This window comes from Erpetoichthys calabaricus, chromosome 10 (genome assembly GCF_900747795.2).
Source record: "Erpetoichthys calabaricus chromosome 10, fErpCal1.3, whole genome shotgun sequence".
NCBI classification, from domain to species: Eukaryota; Metazoa; Chordata; class Cladistia; order Polypteriformes; family Polypteridae; genus Erpetoichthys; species Erpetoichthys calabaricus.
Window position 1 is genome coordinate 112,905,105 of NC_041403.2, and position 19,058 is coordinate 112,924,162.

The window sequence follows — 19,058 nt, forward strand, 5'->3', positions numbered from 1 at the left end:
TGTAACAAGGTCTTACAAGTCTTTAAAGACTTAAAAGCATGGTTGATTCACTTACAATATATAATCACAGTTTGAAATGGACACTAAAAGAAAAAGTCTATACTTATTAAGGCATACAGAATTTCTTTTTAAAATCTGTAAATTTTAATTTCAGAGCCAAGGATCAAATGGTGGAAATTGAATAAGGAAGACAGCAAGGTTGAGCTTAGGGAGGAGGTAACACAGGAACTGAGTGGCACCGAAGAGTTACCAGACAGCTGGGCAGCTACAGCAGAAGTAGTAAGGCCGACAATAAGAAGGGTGCATCTGGACAGAGGAAGGAGGAAAAATAAAACCTGGTGGTGGAATGTGGAAGTACAGGAGAGTATACAGAGGAAGAGGTTGGCGAAAAAGAAGTGGGATAATCAGAGAAATGCAGAAAGTAGACAAGAGTGCAAGGAGATAAGGCGTAAGGTGAAGAGAGAGGTGGCGAAGGCTAAAGAAAAGGCGTATGATGAGCTGTATGAGAGATTGGACACTAAGGACGGAGAAAAGGATCTGTACCATTGGCTAGACAGAGGGACCGAGCTGGGAAAAATGTGCAGCAGGTTAGGGTGATAAAGGATAAAGATGGAAACGTACTGACAATCGAGTAGTGTGTTGAGCAGATGATAAGAGTACTTTGAAACTCTGATGAATGAAGACAATGAGAGAGACAGAGAAGGTTGGATGATGTGGAGATAGTGAATTAGGAAGTGCAAATGATTATCAAGGAGGATGTAAGGACAGCTATGAAGAGGATGAAGAATGGAAAGGCCGTTGGTCCAGATTACATACCTGTGGAAGCATGGAGGTGTATAGGAGAGATGGCAGTGGAGTTTTTAACCAGATTGTTTAATGGAATCTTGGAAAGTGAGAGGATGCCTGAGGAATGGAGAAAAACTGTACCAGTACTGATTTTTAAGAATAAGGAGGATGTGCAGAGCTGTGGTAACTACAGGGAGATAAAATTGATGAGCCACAGTATGATGCTATGGGAAAGAGTAATGGAAGCTAGGTTAAGAAGTGAGGTGATGATTAGTGAGCAGCAGTATGGTTTCATGCCAGGAAAGAGCACCACAGATACGATTTTTGCGCTGCAGAGTGTTTATGGAGAAGTATAGAGAAGGCCAGAAGGAGATGAATTATGTCTTTGTGAACCTGGAGGAAGCATATGCCTTGAGAGGAGTTCTGGTATTATATGAGGAAGTCGGGAGTGGCTGAGAAGTATGTAAGAGTTGTACAGGATATGTACAAGGGAAGTGTGACAGTGGTGAGGTCTGCTGTAGGAGTGACGGATGCATTCAGGGTGGAGGTGGGATTACACCAGGGATCGTCAATGAGCCCTTTCTTATTTGCAAAGATGATGGACAGGTTGACAGACGAGATTAGACAGGAGTCTCCGTGGACTATGATGTTTGCTACATTGTGATCTGTAGCGAGAGTAGGGAGCAGGTTGAGGAGACCCTGGAGAAGTGGAGATATGCTCTAGAGAGGAGAGGATTGAAGGTCAGTAGGAACAAGATAGAATACATATGCGTTAATGAGAGGGAGGTCACAGGAGTGGTGAAGATACAGAGAGTAGAGTTGGCAAAGGTGAATGAGTTTAAATACCTGGGATCAACAGTACAGAGTAATGGGGAGTGTGTAAGAGAGGTGAATAAGAGAGTGCAATTGGGGTGGAGTGAGTGGAGAAGAGTGTCAGGAGTGATTTTTCACAGCAAGAGTGAAAGGGAAGGTGTACAGGATGGTGGTAAGACCAGGTATATTATATGGGTTGGAGATGTACAGAATCTACAGAATATACACAGAAGAGAGAGCTGGTGGTGGCAGAGTTAAAGATGCTAAGATTTGCATTGGGTGTGACGAGGATGGACAGGATTAGAAATTAGTATATTAGAGGGTCATCTCAGGTTGGATGGTTTGGAGACAAAGTCAGAGAGGCGAGATTGTGTTGGTTTGGACATGTGCAGTAGAGAGTTGCTGGGTATATTGGGAAAAGGATGCTAAGGATAGAGCTGCCAGAGAAGAGGAAAAGAGGAAGGCCTAATTGAAGGTTTATGGATGTGGTGAGGGAAGACATACAAGTGGTGTGTGTAATAGAGCAAGATGAAGAGGACAGAAAGATATGGAAGAAGATGATCTGCTGTGGCAACCCCTAACGGGAACTACCAAAAGAAGAAGATTTTCTTTTTATTTTGCAACAGTTTATCCTTGGAAATGAATTCCTTTCCTGAAAATCTTGCCTAATTGCAAATTTACATACTGTATGTCCATCCATTTTCCAACCCGCTGAATCCGAACACAGGGTCACGGGGGTCTGCTGGAGCCAATCCCAGCCAACACAGGGCACAAGGCAGGAACCAATCCCAGGCAGGGTGCCAACCCACCGCAGGACAACATACTGTATGTATTCTTGGCAAAACTACACAAACTCCAATAAGTTTGAGTTACCATTATGGCAGAGGCTGGGAAGGGAGTTGTAGTGTTGTATATGAAGTATGATATGCAAATACTCTATGACGCAAATGAGTTGAATCATTTTTATACACTTGACTAAATCTGAGTATTTATACGCAGAGAGAGCTGGTGTGGAATAGCTATGTTTGAGAAGTGTTGAGAACTCTGAATGTGTGCATTTTCAAACCCTATGATGTTAGGGTGAATGAATGTTGGAGCAAAAAGAAAGTCACCAAGGTGACTAAGTGCTGCTTCACAGAAGCCCTGATGATGAGTGAGAGCCCTGCACTGACAGTAATGGAGCACCTCATTCAGGGTACAAAAACTGGAGAGCTTGGTGGGCAATAATCCCTGCCATTAGAGAAGAGACATGCCAAGGGTAGCTGTTAAGTGGTATCCCTAGCTTGGGAGCAGGTTGCCTAGTCACCAGATCACTGAATAGGAGGACGGTAGGTGCACCTTGAGCCCTGGTCTTCTTTAATGCTATATGGTGTTTAAAAGTGCAGGGACAAAAGGTGCTGCTAGAAGGCAATCCAATGTAGTGTTCTTGTAATCCAAGAAGGACAATAGTAACCCAAGAAGTGACTTTAGGACAGGAAGTTAAAAGTCACTTCAGGCCAGGGTTTTGTAGAAATAGCATGAAGGCTTACATGTAAGTATAAAAGATGCAATGGTTCTGTATATCAGACAGAGAGACAGGAGATGAGAAGTGTTAGCACAGATGAGCATATTTTTGTGCTGATTTAGCAGTTTTTCTCATAAATTTGTATTTGTTTTTTGGTTTCTCCCTTTCTCCTGATTGCCTGTTAATTCCATGTCATGCCAGGGAGTATCTTTACATATTGCCATGTCAGAGAGTACAAGTCTATATGTCCCACAGTGTAGACATCACGGGTAGAATTTTTGAGTAAAACTAATTAGCCGTCCAATCAAGGTTATGAAACTTTGTTTTATTAATTTTGAAAACGTGTATCTCTTTGTGAATGCTGGAGGAATTGATAATACCTCAAGAAAGGAAAAAACATAATCTTTTCTTTTTTTGATAGAAAACCATTTAAGGCTTCTTTTTGTTTGCTTGCTTGTTTGTTTTTTCTAAGAATAGTGATTCTAAGATATTCCGGTTTTATTTTTATATTTGATTGGGGTGGAGTGGTGGCTCTGAGGCTAAGGATCTGCTCTGGTCTCCCGAAGGTTGCCGGTTCGAATCCCCATAACTGCCAAAAGAGATCCTACTCTGCTGGGACCTTGAGCAAAGCCCTTAACCTTCAATTGCTCCAGGGGCGCTGTACAATGCCTGACCCTGTGCTCTGACCCCAAGGGGTATGCGAAAACTAACAAATTCCTAATACAAGAAATTGTATAAGGCGAAATAAAGAATAAAAAAAAAAAATCTCTGAATGTTCTAGTTTTATCTTGATGTCGCTGGTAAGATTTTGCTTAATATCTTGGTACTTGACTCTGGTATTTAAAATAAAATATTATTTACTTTTGATTCTTTGCTGGTAGATCATTCTGCTGAAGTAAAGTGCTGTTAACGATACCCAGAATGTAGGACATGAACTTTTCAAGATAGGCAAAAATAGTTTGCTGAGGGTGTCACAGAAAGACAACAAGATTCCGCTTTCTTTCTGATTTTGTTGTATTTTCTGTAAGCCTCTCCTCCCATGTGTTCAAATATGCAAGTCTGTTTTTACTAGGTGTTCAGTACCAGACATTAGTCAAGGTGAAGGAAAATAGCAGACGTCGCCACACCATTTAATATTCTGTACCTTATATACTATATATTATAACGTTCCCCAGCTAACCAGCTGTTTCTGGGGAAAAGAATGGTGAAACGACTATAGATTAAAAAAAAAAGAATGAGAGGCTAATGTTATTCTGGCATTTGAAGAGAACATCTACATTCCAAAAGGGTCAGATATTAGATACCAAAGGCAGTATGATCTTCAGATGCAGTAAATGTACTAGAATGAAATACTCCAGCAGTACCATAACAAAAGAGGGGAACGTGGAGATGCACTGCTTAGAACACCATATGATACTTTTTGCAAGTGGCCCAACAAATGCTAAGGGTGCCTTACTCTTCAATAAATAGTAAAATTCTATGGGGACTGATGGAAAGACCTCATAGGCAGATGGCAGAAAGATTATCCCACCTGGGGCAGCTGGGACCCTAATGCCTAATATAGTGAGCAGGCCTTCCAGAATCTATAGCAGGGGAATTGCCAGTTTGAAGCAAATGAAGATAAAACTGTAGCTGAGGATCAAACACTGCATAAAAATAAATTACAGGATGTAATCTTAAGTATTTATTCATACATTTGTAGCCACTATATTGTAAGACTGTCTTTTCAAAAGAGCAAATATCATATTTTGGGAAAGAAGGGTGCTGTGTATGACTCATTTGCCAAACAAAAATGCATGATATTCAACCAAAAATGTAAAACATGTTAATCCTTGATTACAGAAGATGGAATCAGTTTAAGTGAGATTTTGAAAAATAGAAAGTTAACATATCAGTCTTACCCAAAATGGGGGTGCAACCCTGGATTACTTCAGAAACAGATTGCAAAAATGCATTTGGATCTTGTCTGTCATTCGTAGGCTTCACAAATGTCTTCAATTCATCCTTGAGTGCTGTCAAGGCATCAGGATGTTTCAGTAACATCACCATTAACCAAAATGCTGCAGGACCAGTGTTACCCTACATTGAAATTGGAAGAAATCAGTACATGGCACATAATAGGCACGCATCTCCAGTGGTGCAAGAGACCCACCAGTTTTTATAATCATTTTTAACAAAATTCTACAGAAAATGTCCATGGTAACAGTCAGCTTTAAGAAGCAGTTGTGGAAATATTCGGACCCGGACACAAACAGGCAGACACAGAATATCCCAAAACACACTCGTTTATTCCTCTACTCTTCTGCACAACACAATCATAGTGCACTAATCACCACCAAAACATTCCTTTAGACTTCTTTCTCTGTCTGCCGCCTCCACTCCTCTCTTGCAAGCTCTGTCCACTTCCACTTGACTCTCGCCTCCTGAGTGGAGTGAGACGGCCTCTTTGATACGTCACCCGGATGTGCTCCAGGTGCTTCCCGATCTTCTTCCAGCAGCACTTCCTGGTGTGGTGGAAGTGCTGCTCTTGTACCCGATAACACTCTGGGCGTACCTGGAAACTTCTTCTGGCAGCACTTCCTAGTGTGTTGGAAGTGCTGCCTTCCAGGGCTCCATAATTGTCCGGGTGCCCCCCGGCGGTGACCACGGGCCCCAACATGGCTGAACTTCCAAGCTCTGCTCCCGTGGTCCCCACGCAGACCAGAGGGGCTGCTCTCTTGTGGCCCAGGGAAGGTATTGCTCCTCTCCCGTTCCCTCCAGGCGTCCAGGCTGGGCAGGACCCCCAGCCGTCTGCCACACAGTATTACAACAATTTCTGCATTCTGCTGCTACAGGCTCTCATCTCAAAATGCTGGCATCAAAATAAAAAAATCCTCTAATCCTAAAATTAAAGTGGGCCATACAGATAGATGCAGTAAGGTCATATGCTTATTGACTCATTATTGTCAATTGTAGAGAGCACACAAAAGAGGCTGAGGATATGAAATGAAGAAAATGTGTAGAGTATGAATAAACTTCAGAATTCCTTTTGAAACAGTAAATAGGGGTGAACTGTCACTATCACAATCCTTATTTAATTTTTGAATCCTTCATTTCACTTTTTTACTTGTCAAACCTAGGAAAACTATTCATTACTTCCCAACTACCGTATAAAAACCATGGATTTGAATGAAATTGTCCAGAATAGACACATAATTCTGTTCTCATTTGATTTCACATTATGCTTTTAATGTGTGAATCTTTTAATCACTTTTCAAATGCTATCAAACATTTAACTTCTATGCATTCCTATGAAACTATATGGATGTAAGGTGTTATAGTGGAATAAATACAGTATGACCAGAAATTACATATTATTTCAATTCAATTAAAGGGAGTAAAGACTTTGCCCGATTGCTTGTGAAAATGCAGAAGGAAGAATTTTAACTAAAAAGAGAAAATCTGAGCTTATCTCGACAGTCTTAGCATCATTGCATTGCTGCCTGTGTCCTTTAGGTCTGATTTTAAATCTAACGAAATACTGGTCTCCCTACATTTTGAATTGGTCCTCTAACACTTGCTCAGTATTCTGAGGGTAAAGCATAAACAGCCTGGTGAGGCCATTTGCTATTTCTACACACTGTTCAAAACACACTTTTTATGTGGCTTTCTCTTCATCACTTAAATTTCTTGCAACTAGCAGTCCTTCATACTGAGGGGAGAAGGAGAGTGGTTTGTTTCATTAAATGTAATTGTTTGCTGTTTATTAGACTAATCAACATTTTTTGTATGTTTTTTTCCGGTTTTCTGGGGTGGTGCTATGACTTCATCTTCCTTGACCCGAGTAGTACTTTTATTGTAACACATTCATGCACCGTACCATGCCCACTGGAGGTTGGGCAGTTCTTTTGGCCTTAGATCCCCTGCAGATTTTGTTTTTTCTCCAGCTTATCTAGAGTTTTTTTTTATTTTATTGTTTCTGCCCTCTTCAGCTATCTGAAAAAAAAACACCAGTCTTATCTTTAGAGCAGGGTCCCCAACTCTTCTTTTGAATTCATTTTAATTGACTTGCTCTTGAAGACTCAGAGCCCCTTAATTGTTTCTTTTTCCTTAATTAGCAGCCAAACAATAAGATACAAAATGATTCAAAACATGACCAGCAAACTGTGTCGATCACACAATATCTGAAAATAAAGATGAAGGTCTCAGGAATGTTGATCTGCTCAGGTCCCCAAAACATTTTAACACTGCTGTTAGAAAACAGAAAATCAACAATTTTTGAAATGTATGCTATTGCACAATGAACGCAGCAACACGCCATGTAATTAAAGAACGGGTTTAATTAACAACAAAAATCAGAGCCTAATTAAGCAACTGGTTGGCATGAATTGGTTGGAGGTTGAGACCCTGTCTTAGTTGGTCTTATGGTGGCTCACTCACTTCACATTTCATTTGGGTGCCATTTAAGGAAAGAAATGAAGCAATTAAGAGTAACTCAGTGAAACAAATCTTAATAAAGCAAGCCAATTAAAATGAAAGGAAAAGGAGTTAATTAGCAACAGAAACAGGTCACTAATTAAGAAAAGGGTTAGAATGAAAACCTGAAGCCACTGCGGCCCTCCAGGACTGAAGTTGGAGACCACTGTTTTAGAGACTTATATTTTTTTAAGAACTCTGTTCTGTTACTTGCTTATTCATGTTATATAAATATGTACTAATTTATTCTTATCTAATATTTGTTTTGGTATGTAATGTTTTAATTTTTTATTTATTTTGATTTTTTCTTATTTTTTTCTTTGTCATCTTGTAAAACATTTTGAGCTGAAGCCTTCGTTTGAAAATTTGTACAAATAAATGTTGTTGTTGATAATAAATTCACAACCTGATATGAAATTGTAAATCTTTCAATTACTTTTGACCACCTATGAAATATCCGCCCATCTATTTATTATCCAACCCACTATATCCTAACAAAGGGTCACAGGGGTCTGCTGGAGCCTGTCCCAGCCAACACAGGGCGCAAGGCAGGAACAAATCCCTGGGCAGGGCGCCAGCCCACCACAGACCTATGAAATATTACAGTTCTATACTTCCTAATGAATACATACAAACGGGAACTTAAAAATTTGCAGATCTTGAATTCATAACTTGCACAAGTGTGTGAATCTTTTCTTTCACTTGCCAGAGAAAGTCCCACATACGCTTAATAACGCACTTCAAATTTTCCCTTTGTCTTAAATTTTTATAAAAGTAGTTGCCACTGTGATTCAATTTTACCTTACACATCTTGCCTGAAGAAGGGGCCTGAGTTGCCTCGAAAGCTTGCATATTGTAATCTTTTTAGTTAGCCAATAAAAGGTGTCATTTTGCTTGGCTTTTCTCTACACATCAAAATTTATTTGAGGAATTCCAGTCTGCCTTATGGTCATAGAACGTAGACAGCACATTTTAATAACATCTGATGAAGGTAATTCCACATTAATTGTGTTGTTAGATTTAAGCATACAGTTTGTTACTATTAACCATTGTATTTCATTCCATCCATTCATCCATTCTCCAACCCGCTATATCCTAACCACAGGGTCACAGGGGTCTATTCCATAAACTGAAAACTTACTTTGGGCTTTCAGGCATTGTTCTTGCCTGGTTTAGTTCTTAATTATCAAATTGATTTCAGTATGTCCAGACATGTGCTTGTAGTACTTCATCATTATATCCAGAAGTGAGATATGGTGTCCCACAGAGCTCAGTACTTAGGCCTTTACTGTTTTTACTTTACATGTTTCCATTGGGGAATATTATTAGAAAACATAACATTAATTTTACTCATATGCAGATGACACCCCAATATACCTTTTTTTCAGGCCAAATGACATTTCTGTGATGCTGTCCTTAATTAGTTATGTTGGTGAAATAAAAGAGTGGATGGATGAGAACTATTTATCTCTAAATACAGAAGAAACAGCAATGCTTTTATTTTAGGGTTGGGGGGATAACGCTGACCACTACAACATTCTGTAATTTTTTTTTTTTTTTTTAACTCAGTTGGAATCACCATTAGTTTTATTGAGTAATTTAGGTATTGTCTTTGACACCAGCATGTCATTTGAAATACATATTGCAACACTATTTTAAGATAAAAAACAAGCTTATAACTGTTGGAAAATTAAGACAGAGTAAGGCCGGATTTATACTTCATGCGATGCATGCTGCAGCGGACGCTCCTGCTACGCAAACGTTGTATCTATCTATCTATCTATCTATCTACTGTTTATACTTGTGTGCGTACTTTACGTAAATCTGGAGGAATCCACCAGGTGGCAGTGTGAGATATTATCACAGGGAGAACAGGTTTGGCTTCGCTGTGTTGTGAATTGCCTGGAACACCCATTAAATTCCAATGACATCTTACCGTAATATCTCTGAAAAGGATGTTTAATGATTAAATCCATCAGTCCAGGGATTTCTCCATTTCTGCTAGCATTGGGCATGAGGCTGAAACAATCCTTGGATGAGGCATCAGCTCATCGCAAGATGAATACAAGCACACACATACACGCTGCCGTCATTTTAGCGTAACCGAATCTACATATATTTTGAAGGGAAACTGGAGCACACTGTGGAAACCCAGCAGGAAAACATGTAAACTCCAGGCAGGGAATATCAGCGATGTGACTCCCTGCAAGACAGCAGCACTAACGCTCCGCCACCATGTCACCCCCTTGCATGTAATTAACAATATTCATTATTTAAATGAAATTACTGATTTATCTGTAAAATGTAACATACATACTTCAATGCATTTCATCATGAAAGTGATATCAAGTATAAATCTGAGGATTCTAAATGTGCAGAGAGTTGGAATATCATACATTTAATGTGCTCAGTGTGGCAATCTATTGCTGTTTGCCACTGCTGTCAGTACCGGAGGAAGCCCTAGAAAAAAAGATGGCACAGAAGACGGTATGTGAGACTTTTAAGATGTATCGTGTCGTTATGATCGGGAATATGCGACTCTTGATATAAAGCACAACGAATGCATCTGTATATCGGCATTTTGCTTCACCACTTCAAACCATTCATCAAACATCGAAGCGCGCACACTGATCTTGTAGGATCTGCAAAGCGGCTTTCTGTCACATGTAGATAGTAACCAGAGACTCTGACGTCATATTCCAACATTTAGCACACTGTGCCCCCCGACTTTTTGCTGGTACTGCAACTCGCGCATTTGTCGCATTAATTTCTGAGGACCTGCTCAGAGGACGCATCAAATGAACGCTGGAAACACGTGGCAGTCATGATGCGGGCGCGTACGCGTTCTGAGCGTGAAGTATAAATGAGCCCTTAGAATTATTACACAAACCAGAAAGTAAAAACATATAACTCCAGTTCTGAAGTCCTTGCACTGACTCCCAGTTAAACACAGAGTTGACTTCAAAATCCTCCTTTTAATGCATGAGCCTTAAATGGCCAATGCCCTGCTTACATATCTGAACTTATTATTACTTACAAACCGGAGCTCACATTATAATCTTAAGATGCTGGCCTATCCTAATTTCTTTAAAAAGTAAGAGTGGGAGGTCAAGCTTTTAGTTACTGTGGAATGATCTGTCTGCTAAACTAAAGGGATGCCGTTTCAGTCTCAGCCTTTAAATCCAGTCTGAAGATTCACTACTTTAGTCCAGTATACCCTGACTAGAGCTGCTGATTATCTGTGTATTCTGCATCTCTATTTGTTACTCATTTGTACAGAAATAAGTATTTATAAATTGTTACTAATCCTTTATTCTGTTTCTTTCCTAAGTATCTAGATTTGGCACTTGGTGCCACTGCTGTACTGCCAAGCTGCTCTCCTGCCAATGGAAAACTCATCTCAGATAAAAAAGGACTGGAGTCATTGGACAGAAAAAAATCTCTCCCAAGATTGGACAGGTCAGCACATGCTCTACTATGTTAGTTCCCAGGCAGGGATAGGTGGCTAGTTGGCCAAGTTCTCCAGGACTGTGTCTGTGTCTTTGTTTTTGAGTTTCTCTTTATAATTCTCATCTCCTCTGTTGTCAACTGGCTAAAGTTCAACAATGAATTAATGGGCAGATACTTTTAGTTTCCATTAGTTAAACAGACAGACCATATTAGTTTCTAATTTGCTCTCTGTGAGCTTTAACAAACTTGTACATTTATATGTACTAATTTTGTATTTGGTACTTAGTATAATCTATACATGCATTTTACCAGACAATGTGTTCATAGCACTCTGTGTCTGCACTCTGAAAAGTGCTCTACAAAATAAGTTGTATTGTATTGTCTTGGGGCGGCACGGTGGTGCAGTGGTAGTGCTGCTGCCTCGCAGTTAGGAGACCCAGGTTCACTTCCCGTGTCCTCCCTGCATGGAGTCTGCATGTTCTCCCCGTGTCTGCGTGGGTTTCCTCTGGGCGCTCCGGTTTCCTCCCACAGTCCAAAGACATGCAGGTTAGATGGATTGGCGATTCTAAATTGGGCTTGGTGTGTGGGTGTGTTTGTGTGTGTCCTGCGGTGGGTTGGCACCCTGCCCGGGATTGGTTCCTGCTTTGTGCCCTGTGTTGGATGGAATTGGCTCCAGCAGACCCCTGTGAGCCTGTATTCGGATTCAGCGGGTTGGAAAATGGATGGATGGATGTATTGTCTTGGGCATAACTGGTTTTAGAAAATTTGACAAATGTCAAACATGTGCAATGTAATTGCTCTTGGTGCACATGAGGGAGAGTCTATCTTTAGCACTTAAGTAGCTGCTCTGTTACCGAAAACTACATTTTTAATTGCACTTCATTATTTGTATCAATATTGGTTTTTATAAATTGCATTAAGTCCATTTCCTGAACTCACATAAGCAAACTGCATAGCTGTAGGAAGCAAAAGTACAAATGATGTAAGGGAGTAACCAAGCCTACATGGAGTGTCAGTCTATCATAAGGCACAAACGCTCAACTAATAATAATTACTTATAAATTTTACCATTATTGTAACAGTGCTGGTACTCAAGTCATCCTTCAACATATTTTTGTGTTACATTAAAATTATGCAGATTCTATAAACACCAGGCATCTTCCTAATCAGGCACATAGAGTGAAAGGAGGTAGTGCTACATTCATGTTTACAAGGCATGTAAGTCATGGGGGAGAATAGTTAAAATAAAATAATGCACTCTACATTTAAGGCTACAATGAAAAAGTCACTGGCTATATCTTGGAGCCTTTCAAAAGCAAAGGGTACAAATGGCTTAACAGTGGTACATAAGCCAAAAAGGGCAGATGTTCAGACACACTGAAACCTAACCAGTAAGTGTCTGTTGTTTGTTCTGCTCCATTAAAATTGCTGACGTAAATTCACAGTTGCACTATGTCTGTGTAATCTGGTGATTCATCAATGGCTTGGGAATTTCTACCACTGTACTACTTAAAGTATCTTGACCGGATGAAGGAGGGTGTGGTTTGGTAACCTGACTTCTCAGAATCACAAACTCCTCCTAAGGATTGTCTGGACATCTTCTAAAATCATTGGGGCTGAACTTTCACAGTTTCATACCAAGTACACAACCAGAGAGCTGAATCCATCATCTCTGTTCACAGCCACCCAGCTCATCCCTTCTGCCTAATTGGAAAGAGTTACTGGAGCCTCACCATTCACACCAACCACTTCATGGGGGGGCTTCTTCCCCCAGGCTAGAAGGTCACTGAACTCACAGTAACCTGTTCCTACCTTTGTACTGTACCCAAATGCTGATTTATGCAGAATTGTACTAAACATTATTATTTTTTAAGATTATTTACTTTTATTTACTTCATTTTTAAATTTATCTTCTGTTACTCTTATTTATTTACTGTTTATATTTATGCATTACCATCACCACAACTGTGGCACAAAAATTACACTATGCTTTCACAGTGTAGGTGACAATAAATATCTTCAATCTAATCTCTAATATGATTAGCCTGACTGACACCATCTATCACCTGATTATGGATTTTCTCTGCTGAGACATGAATGTGACAAGCAGGGGCTGCAGCTGACAGAGGTAACTTTTCACAGATTCAATAGTTCTGTACATCAAAAACTAGCAAGCTCTGATAAAATGCCTGTGATATTTCCTTTTCATACCTTCACAACCTTCAAGGATTTATTGTGCATAGTCAGTATCCATGAAGACAGGAGTGAAGCACTTGTTGCTTGTTCTTGCAGAGTAAGTGAACTTGAGTTGGAATTATAAAGTCATACTTTTTGGTTAATTTATTATTGAAATGACAATTCTCAGTATCTCTTTTCCTCTTAGGACATTTTAATAGACTTCTTTTGCTAGCTAACCAATTTTGACAGCAGTTCAGTATGTTGCTTCCTGCCTTATTAGTAAAAGTTAAATATAAAATATTTATATAAATATAAATTTAAATGACTGAACTTGCTCAATCACAACATTAGAAAGAATTCATTGCAACATATGCTTGCATAGATATAAATATGACAAGTTTGATGTGACTTAATGTGTCTGTGAGAATTTAGCTTCAGGTCAAATCTATTTGATGTTTCCTGTTTTGCATGCTGTCATGAATTGTCCAATATTGTCTGGAGTTGCTAAGCTTTTAAAAAATATTATTGGACAAGAACAGAACACAGTAAGGCTTTAAATTATCTAAAGAAGTGAGACCTTGGAGAAACTAGACAATATTCTACCCAGGACAGAGGGACGACAGATAAACCAGGGACATCTAATTGACCACTGAAGGTGAGAAAGATGCCTTGAGAGGTTCTCTATCTCTGTTTTCCTAGGCAAAACAGTGAGAGATCTCAGGCCTTTGACACCCAAAAGTTTCACTCCACAGTTTCAGGCTTCAGGCACAAAATCTAGTGATTGAACTTGTTCAGGTTAGGATACATGGTTTAGACCCAACCTGTTGTCCTGTCATTCGCATCCCTAACCCTGCTTAACAGGTCAGAGAAACCTTTAGATTATCACCCCCGTTCATGAAATTTTGGGCCTGGAAAAAATTACAAATCTTAGTCAAGGTTAATGTTAAAAATGTAACCATGTTACACACTGAAGAAATCCTACATGCACATCAGTTATTCCTGGTCAATGTAGTTTTGATTTGATATCTTCTCTTTCAATATTTTATACTCGTTGTGATTTGCATTTTGTCTAGCATTTTCTGACCCGGTGACACCATTGAATGATAACAGAGTATCAGAGTCTTTCATATTTTACTGTAATTACTGTAAGATTTTCTTGTGAGCTGTACCTCAAAAGAAACAACATGTACCTGAGTGGCCCAGAGTTGCAGAATCATGGCTCGTCTTAACATTTCTTCATTCACTCCCTGCTTCACTAGGTGAAGTCTGTAATTCTTCAGCCATGAACTTTGATTCAATTTAGCACCAAGTCTTGAAGAGGACAACAGATCACACAGCCTTTCTTTTATACCTCTGACTTCTTTCTTTTCACCTACAGAAGAAGAGTCATTATTAAACCCTGAAGACGAAAACTAAAAAAAAAAACAACATTTAACATATGCTTTAAACTGATTTACAATTTGCTTTCAAACCTTCCACTCTTGTTTCAATTAGAAAATGATTAACTTTGCACTAAGGATTAAACTGGGAGAGATACACTGAAATAACAAGTCTTGCCTGAAGAAGGGGCCTGAGTTGCCTCGAAAGCTTGCATATTGTAATCTTTTTAGTTAGCCAATAAAAGGTGTCATTTTGCTTGGCTTTTCTCTACATTCATAATGGCTAACACGGTACAACACCCTAGTACTACTGAAATAACAACAAACACAAATCTATCCATCCATTTTCTAACCTGTTGTTTGGGGGAGTCAGTTCTTATGTCAATGCAGGATTCAATCCTGGGCACTGCACCCACTCATAATGTGGCATGCTTACACACAAAAGGCAACACAAGGCAAATATGGAATTGTCAGTTAATCCAACATGCACATCTTAGTGGATGTGGGAAGAAAACCTAACTACTCAGAGACACCCAAGCCAGACATGGGGAAAACATGTAAACTCCATAGAATTCAAACAGTGGAAAAATGAGGCAGCAGTTCCAAGGGGTGCACTGCTGTGTTGCCCAAATAAACAACGCCTATATTACTCTTTAGCAAAGTCATATCCAGGAGATAGATGGCAGGTTTGAATCCCACAAAGTATATTTTATGATTGTTTAAACCGACTGATCATTGGAAATATAGAATAAATGATTGATGTACTGAAATTAATTCCTGGCTCTGCCCCTGCTCATTAGAATTTGGTTTTCAGCTAAATAAACCGCATTTCATTATTATTTAAATTTATTTTTTATAATAAATATATTTCTTTTATAAATGTATCTCATTATAGGAAGACATTATCATTTACAAATACCACAAATCCATCATATCAAAAATCAAACCAGCTTCGGTTGAATAATTTTGCAATGGTCTGAAATGTTTGTGTTCTTAAAATTTATAGTGCTAGATATACAGATATACAGAAGGCAAATGTCATGTAGATAGAGGAAATTTACATTTCAAATATTGTGCCATTCATTTAATTGTGGAAGTTTGATGTATGGTGTATACATATGAGCTCCAACCTCACTTTTGGATCAATAACTATAATCATTACAAAGCTGTTTTTGAATGGTACTGCAATGTCAAAGTAAAGTAGGAAATTAATATTAAGAAATGACTAAATGATTTATTGTTTTACCTGAAAAAATTAATTCACAGAAATAATAGTTTATCACTAAATATTGGCACATATTTGGCAGCAACAATATCATTAGTCTTAGTATGTAGCTAATATTGCTATGAAGCTATTATGCAGCTATATAATGAAAATAACTAACTTGCACTGATTTTTGGCAATGATGTAAAAGATTTGTTATTTAGTTAAGTTCAAATTCTTATTCTACAATGTTCAAAACTGAGAAAATTTAATTTTAGCAGGGTTTCTGTGGGTCATTCTGTGTGAAATCAAAAATGCTTTTTCCATCTTAAAATTACAATTTAATTTTGAAAACTATGCATTTTTTTGCTTAGCATAGAGAACTTGTATGACTACTTCCTACCAAAAATAGGATTTTAGAACAAGCAGTTTCTGAGATATATTCCCTGAACGCCTAGACCGATAACTTCCAAAAAAACTGATCTATCTTTTTCAAAGAAGGTGCATCATGTTTGCTGTGTTACTGGTTCAAGGCATTTTTTTGGTCCAGTACTTGTTCCAGTATCCTTCAAAAACATTTTGACATAAAACCAATGATAACTGATGTAGAAAGTGTTTAACTTAACTGGGATTTGTGCAGTCTGCTCTGTTTAGTTATGGGACTAGGTCTGTTGATTTTGCACAGGCAGTTTTTGAGAGGCAGAATTTATTTAATTATTCATCTGCATGCACACAGAGGCACACGCTCAAAGAAATTTATAAGTGAAGATAGCTGACAGCTTTTTTGGCTTAAAAGAGCATACCTTGATGATGAAGAGAACACACACATAGGCACTAAGCCACCCCTGGACCAACCTGTCTATCTATGAAGCTTGTTTACTTCATTTGAATAAACACCTTTAGTTTCAAATGAATTTAAGTTGTTCATTTAAGTTAAAGTCTGCTCCATCACAGGGCGAACCCTGGACACAACTCGAAGATGTTGTGGAAAAGAGGATGATGGTAAAATTTGATGCCAAGTGAATGCTTCCTCCTGATGTACTAGTTAAGCTTATTTTTATTTATTTATTACCTTATCAATTGATTGATTGGCTGGCTGTATTATCTGCCTGTGAGTCTGTGTCCTTGTTTTTTTATGTTTCTGCTGCTGTATTTATCTGAATTTCCCCAATGGGATTAATAAACTTTAATCAAATTACTCTACATTTATTTGTGTACATAATAATATTATGTAAGTTAATGTACTTGATTCCATATAGCTATACAGTACAACTTGTTGTATTGCATTGTAAAACCTTCCCCTAATTGATTTCTTATTATATCATTAAAGTGTAACTTACATGGAAGTGCTGTATGGACCATTTCATGCCCATTTTTAATTTCATAACTTACATACAGAGTCTAGGTTCTATCAAAGGAGAGTATTTTAAAACTACCTGGGACCAGGTTTAACTGTGGTAACATGATGGAAAATACTTTTGAAATGTAAATATTTAGGACAGATTTGTGCATAAACAGTTCCAGTCTTATAAGAAAACTACCTTTTCACAAGAAATTTTTCCACAACCAGTTTGTCTCTAGCCCTACATGGCATACATATGTCATCCTCCCTGTCACTTTTCTAATAATAAAGACAGAAATGAAAATTATTGAAAATTTGTACAACAAAAAACATGATCAATCTGGAATACTACAAGCTACTGTGATGAGATGTGAGAGATAGGAAGTCATTGCAGTGTCAGCAGTTCAAATATTTTTTTATTGTTTTACTCAAAATAGGTATATATTTAACACTGAGGCAGGTAAAATAAAATTCTCCACTCTTTAGGCCATGGGAAATGAACCTAAAACCACAAATATGCACTGATCCAAGTCACAGCCCTCCTTGCCTGTCTTTTTCTTAATAGTAATGCAGGACAATTGCACTAGCAGTGCTCTGCAGCCAGCAGATGCTTGGCGGACACTTTTTGAATTTCTCTCCTGCATGTCGTCTCTCTGCATCTGTGAATGTGTACATTGTGCTTGTAAATGGGAAGCACACCGTATAAAAAAGAATGTATTTTGTCTTTTATATAAATTAGAATTGTTAATATGTATAATCACCCTAAACTGCTATATGGGAAATTCCATCAATTTTTTAACTTACACCCAGGGTAGGGTTGTGGGGCAGCTGGTGCCTATCCCAACAATCATTGGACATAGGTTTTGGGTTGAGATAGAATATACTGTAGGAGGGTAGTGGACAGTTTTGTTGACTGGTGTGAGCTGAATCAGCTGCAGGCCAACATCAGCAAAACTAAGGAGCTGGTGGTGGATCTGAAAAGATGACAATCCCCAGTTGCTCCCCTGTCTATTAGAGGCATAGATGTGGAGATTGTTCAGGACTACAGGTATCTGGGGGTGCATATGGATAATAAGTTAGACTGGTCTAAGAACTCACTGGCCATACAGTATATAAGAAGAGTCAAAGTAGGCTGTATTTCCTTTGTAGACTGGGATTTTTGCAGTCTGCAACACTATGCTGCTGATGTTGTAGGAGTGTGTGGTTTCCAGTATTTTTTATTTTTCGGTGTGGTGTGCTGCGGGGGGACAGCATGACGGCAGCAAACATTAAGAAGCTTAAACTGATTCAGAAGGCTGGTTCACTGGTAGAAGAAAAACTGGATAGCTTGGTAACTGTGGCAGATCAGAGAATGTTGTCTAGACGTCAGTCTGTTATTGAAAATGCTAATCATCCACTTCATGGTGTTGTGGTTGGACAGAGGAGTGTTTTTAGCAGTAGACTGACTAGCATAAAGTGCTACACTGAACATCACAGAAAATCCTTCCAACAAAGGCCATCAGACTTTATAACTCCTCTTCCGCTCACTCATCTACACAATAAGCGGTTTCCTCTTTCCTTAATGGATCTCCAAGAACATTTTTCAGCTACTTAGATGTGCAATAATTTGTCTGTTGCTTCTCATGTGAATAACTCATTTTGGTTCTCAGAATGTGCAATACTTCACTTATATGTGCAGTACTCTTATGTGAAATTAGCTGTGTGTGGTCTTCAGGACAAAAGACAACCCGAAGACTCCCTAGCAGTTTTACTATATTTGTTAACTTGGAGGGCCTTGCCCTCCATTGCTAAGGTGTTTTACTTGCACGTTGTTGTTGAACTGTGGTGGTTGCTTCATTTTGATGTTGTGTCTCTTCATCTATATCATTGGCACAATGTCCTTAATGTGCAGTGCTGTTTTCTGCATATACGTTTTTCATAGTGAGAAGTGAGACGCATGCAAGTACT

At 38.7% G+C, this 19,058-nt stretch overlaps 1 protein-coding gene across 1 annotated transcript in view; it reads right to left on the reverse strand.

Annotated features, from left to right (window-relative positions):
• The window catches only part of ptgis (prostaglandin I2 (prostacyclin) synthase), a 76,106-nt gene that overhangs the window by 9,637 nt on the left and 47,411 nt on the right, over positions 1 to 19,058 (reverse strand). The window contains exons 6-7 of the mRNA XM_028811736.2: positions 14,377 to 14,558; positions 5,005 to 5,182 (exon numbers count right to left, since the gene is read on the reverse strand). Coding sequence (XP_028667569.2) covers positions 5,005 to 5,182; positions 14,377 to 14,558 — 360 coding nt within the window. The remainder of the gene's footprint in view (positions 1 to 5,004; positions 5,183 to 14,376; positions 14,559 to 19,058) is intronic.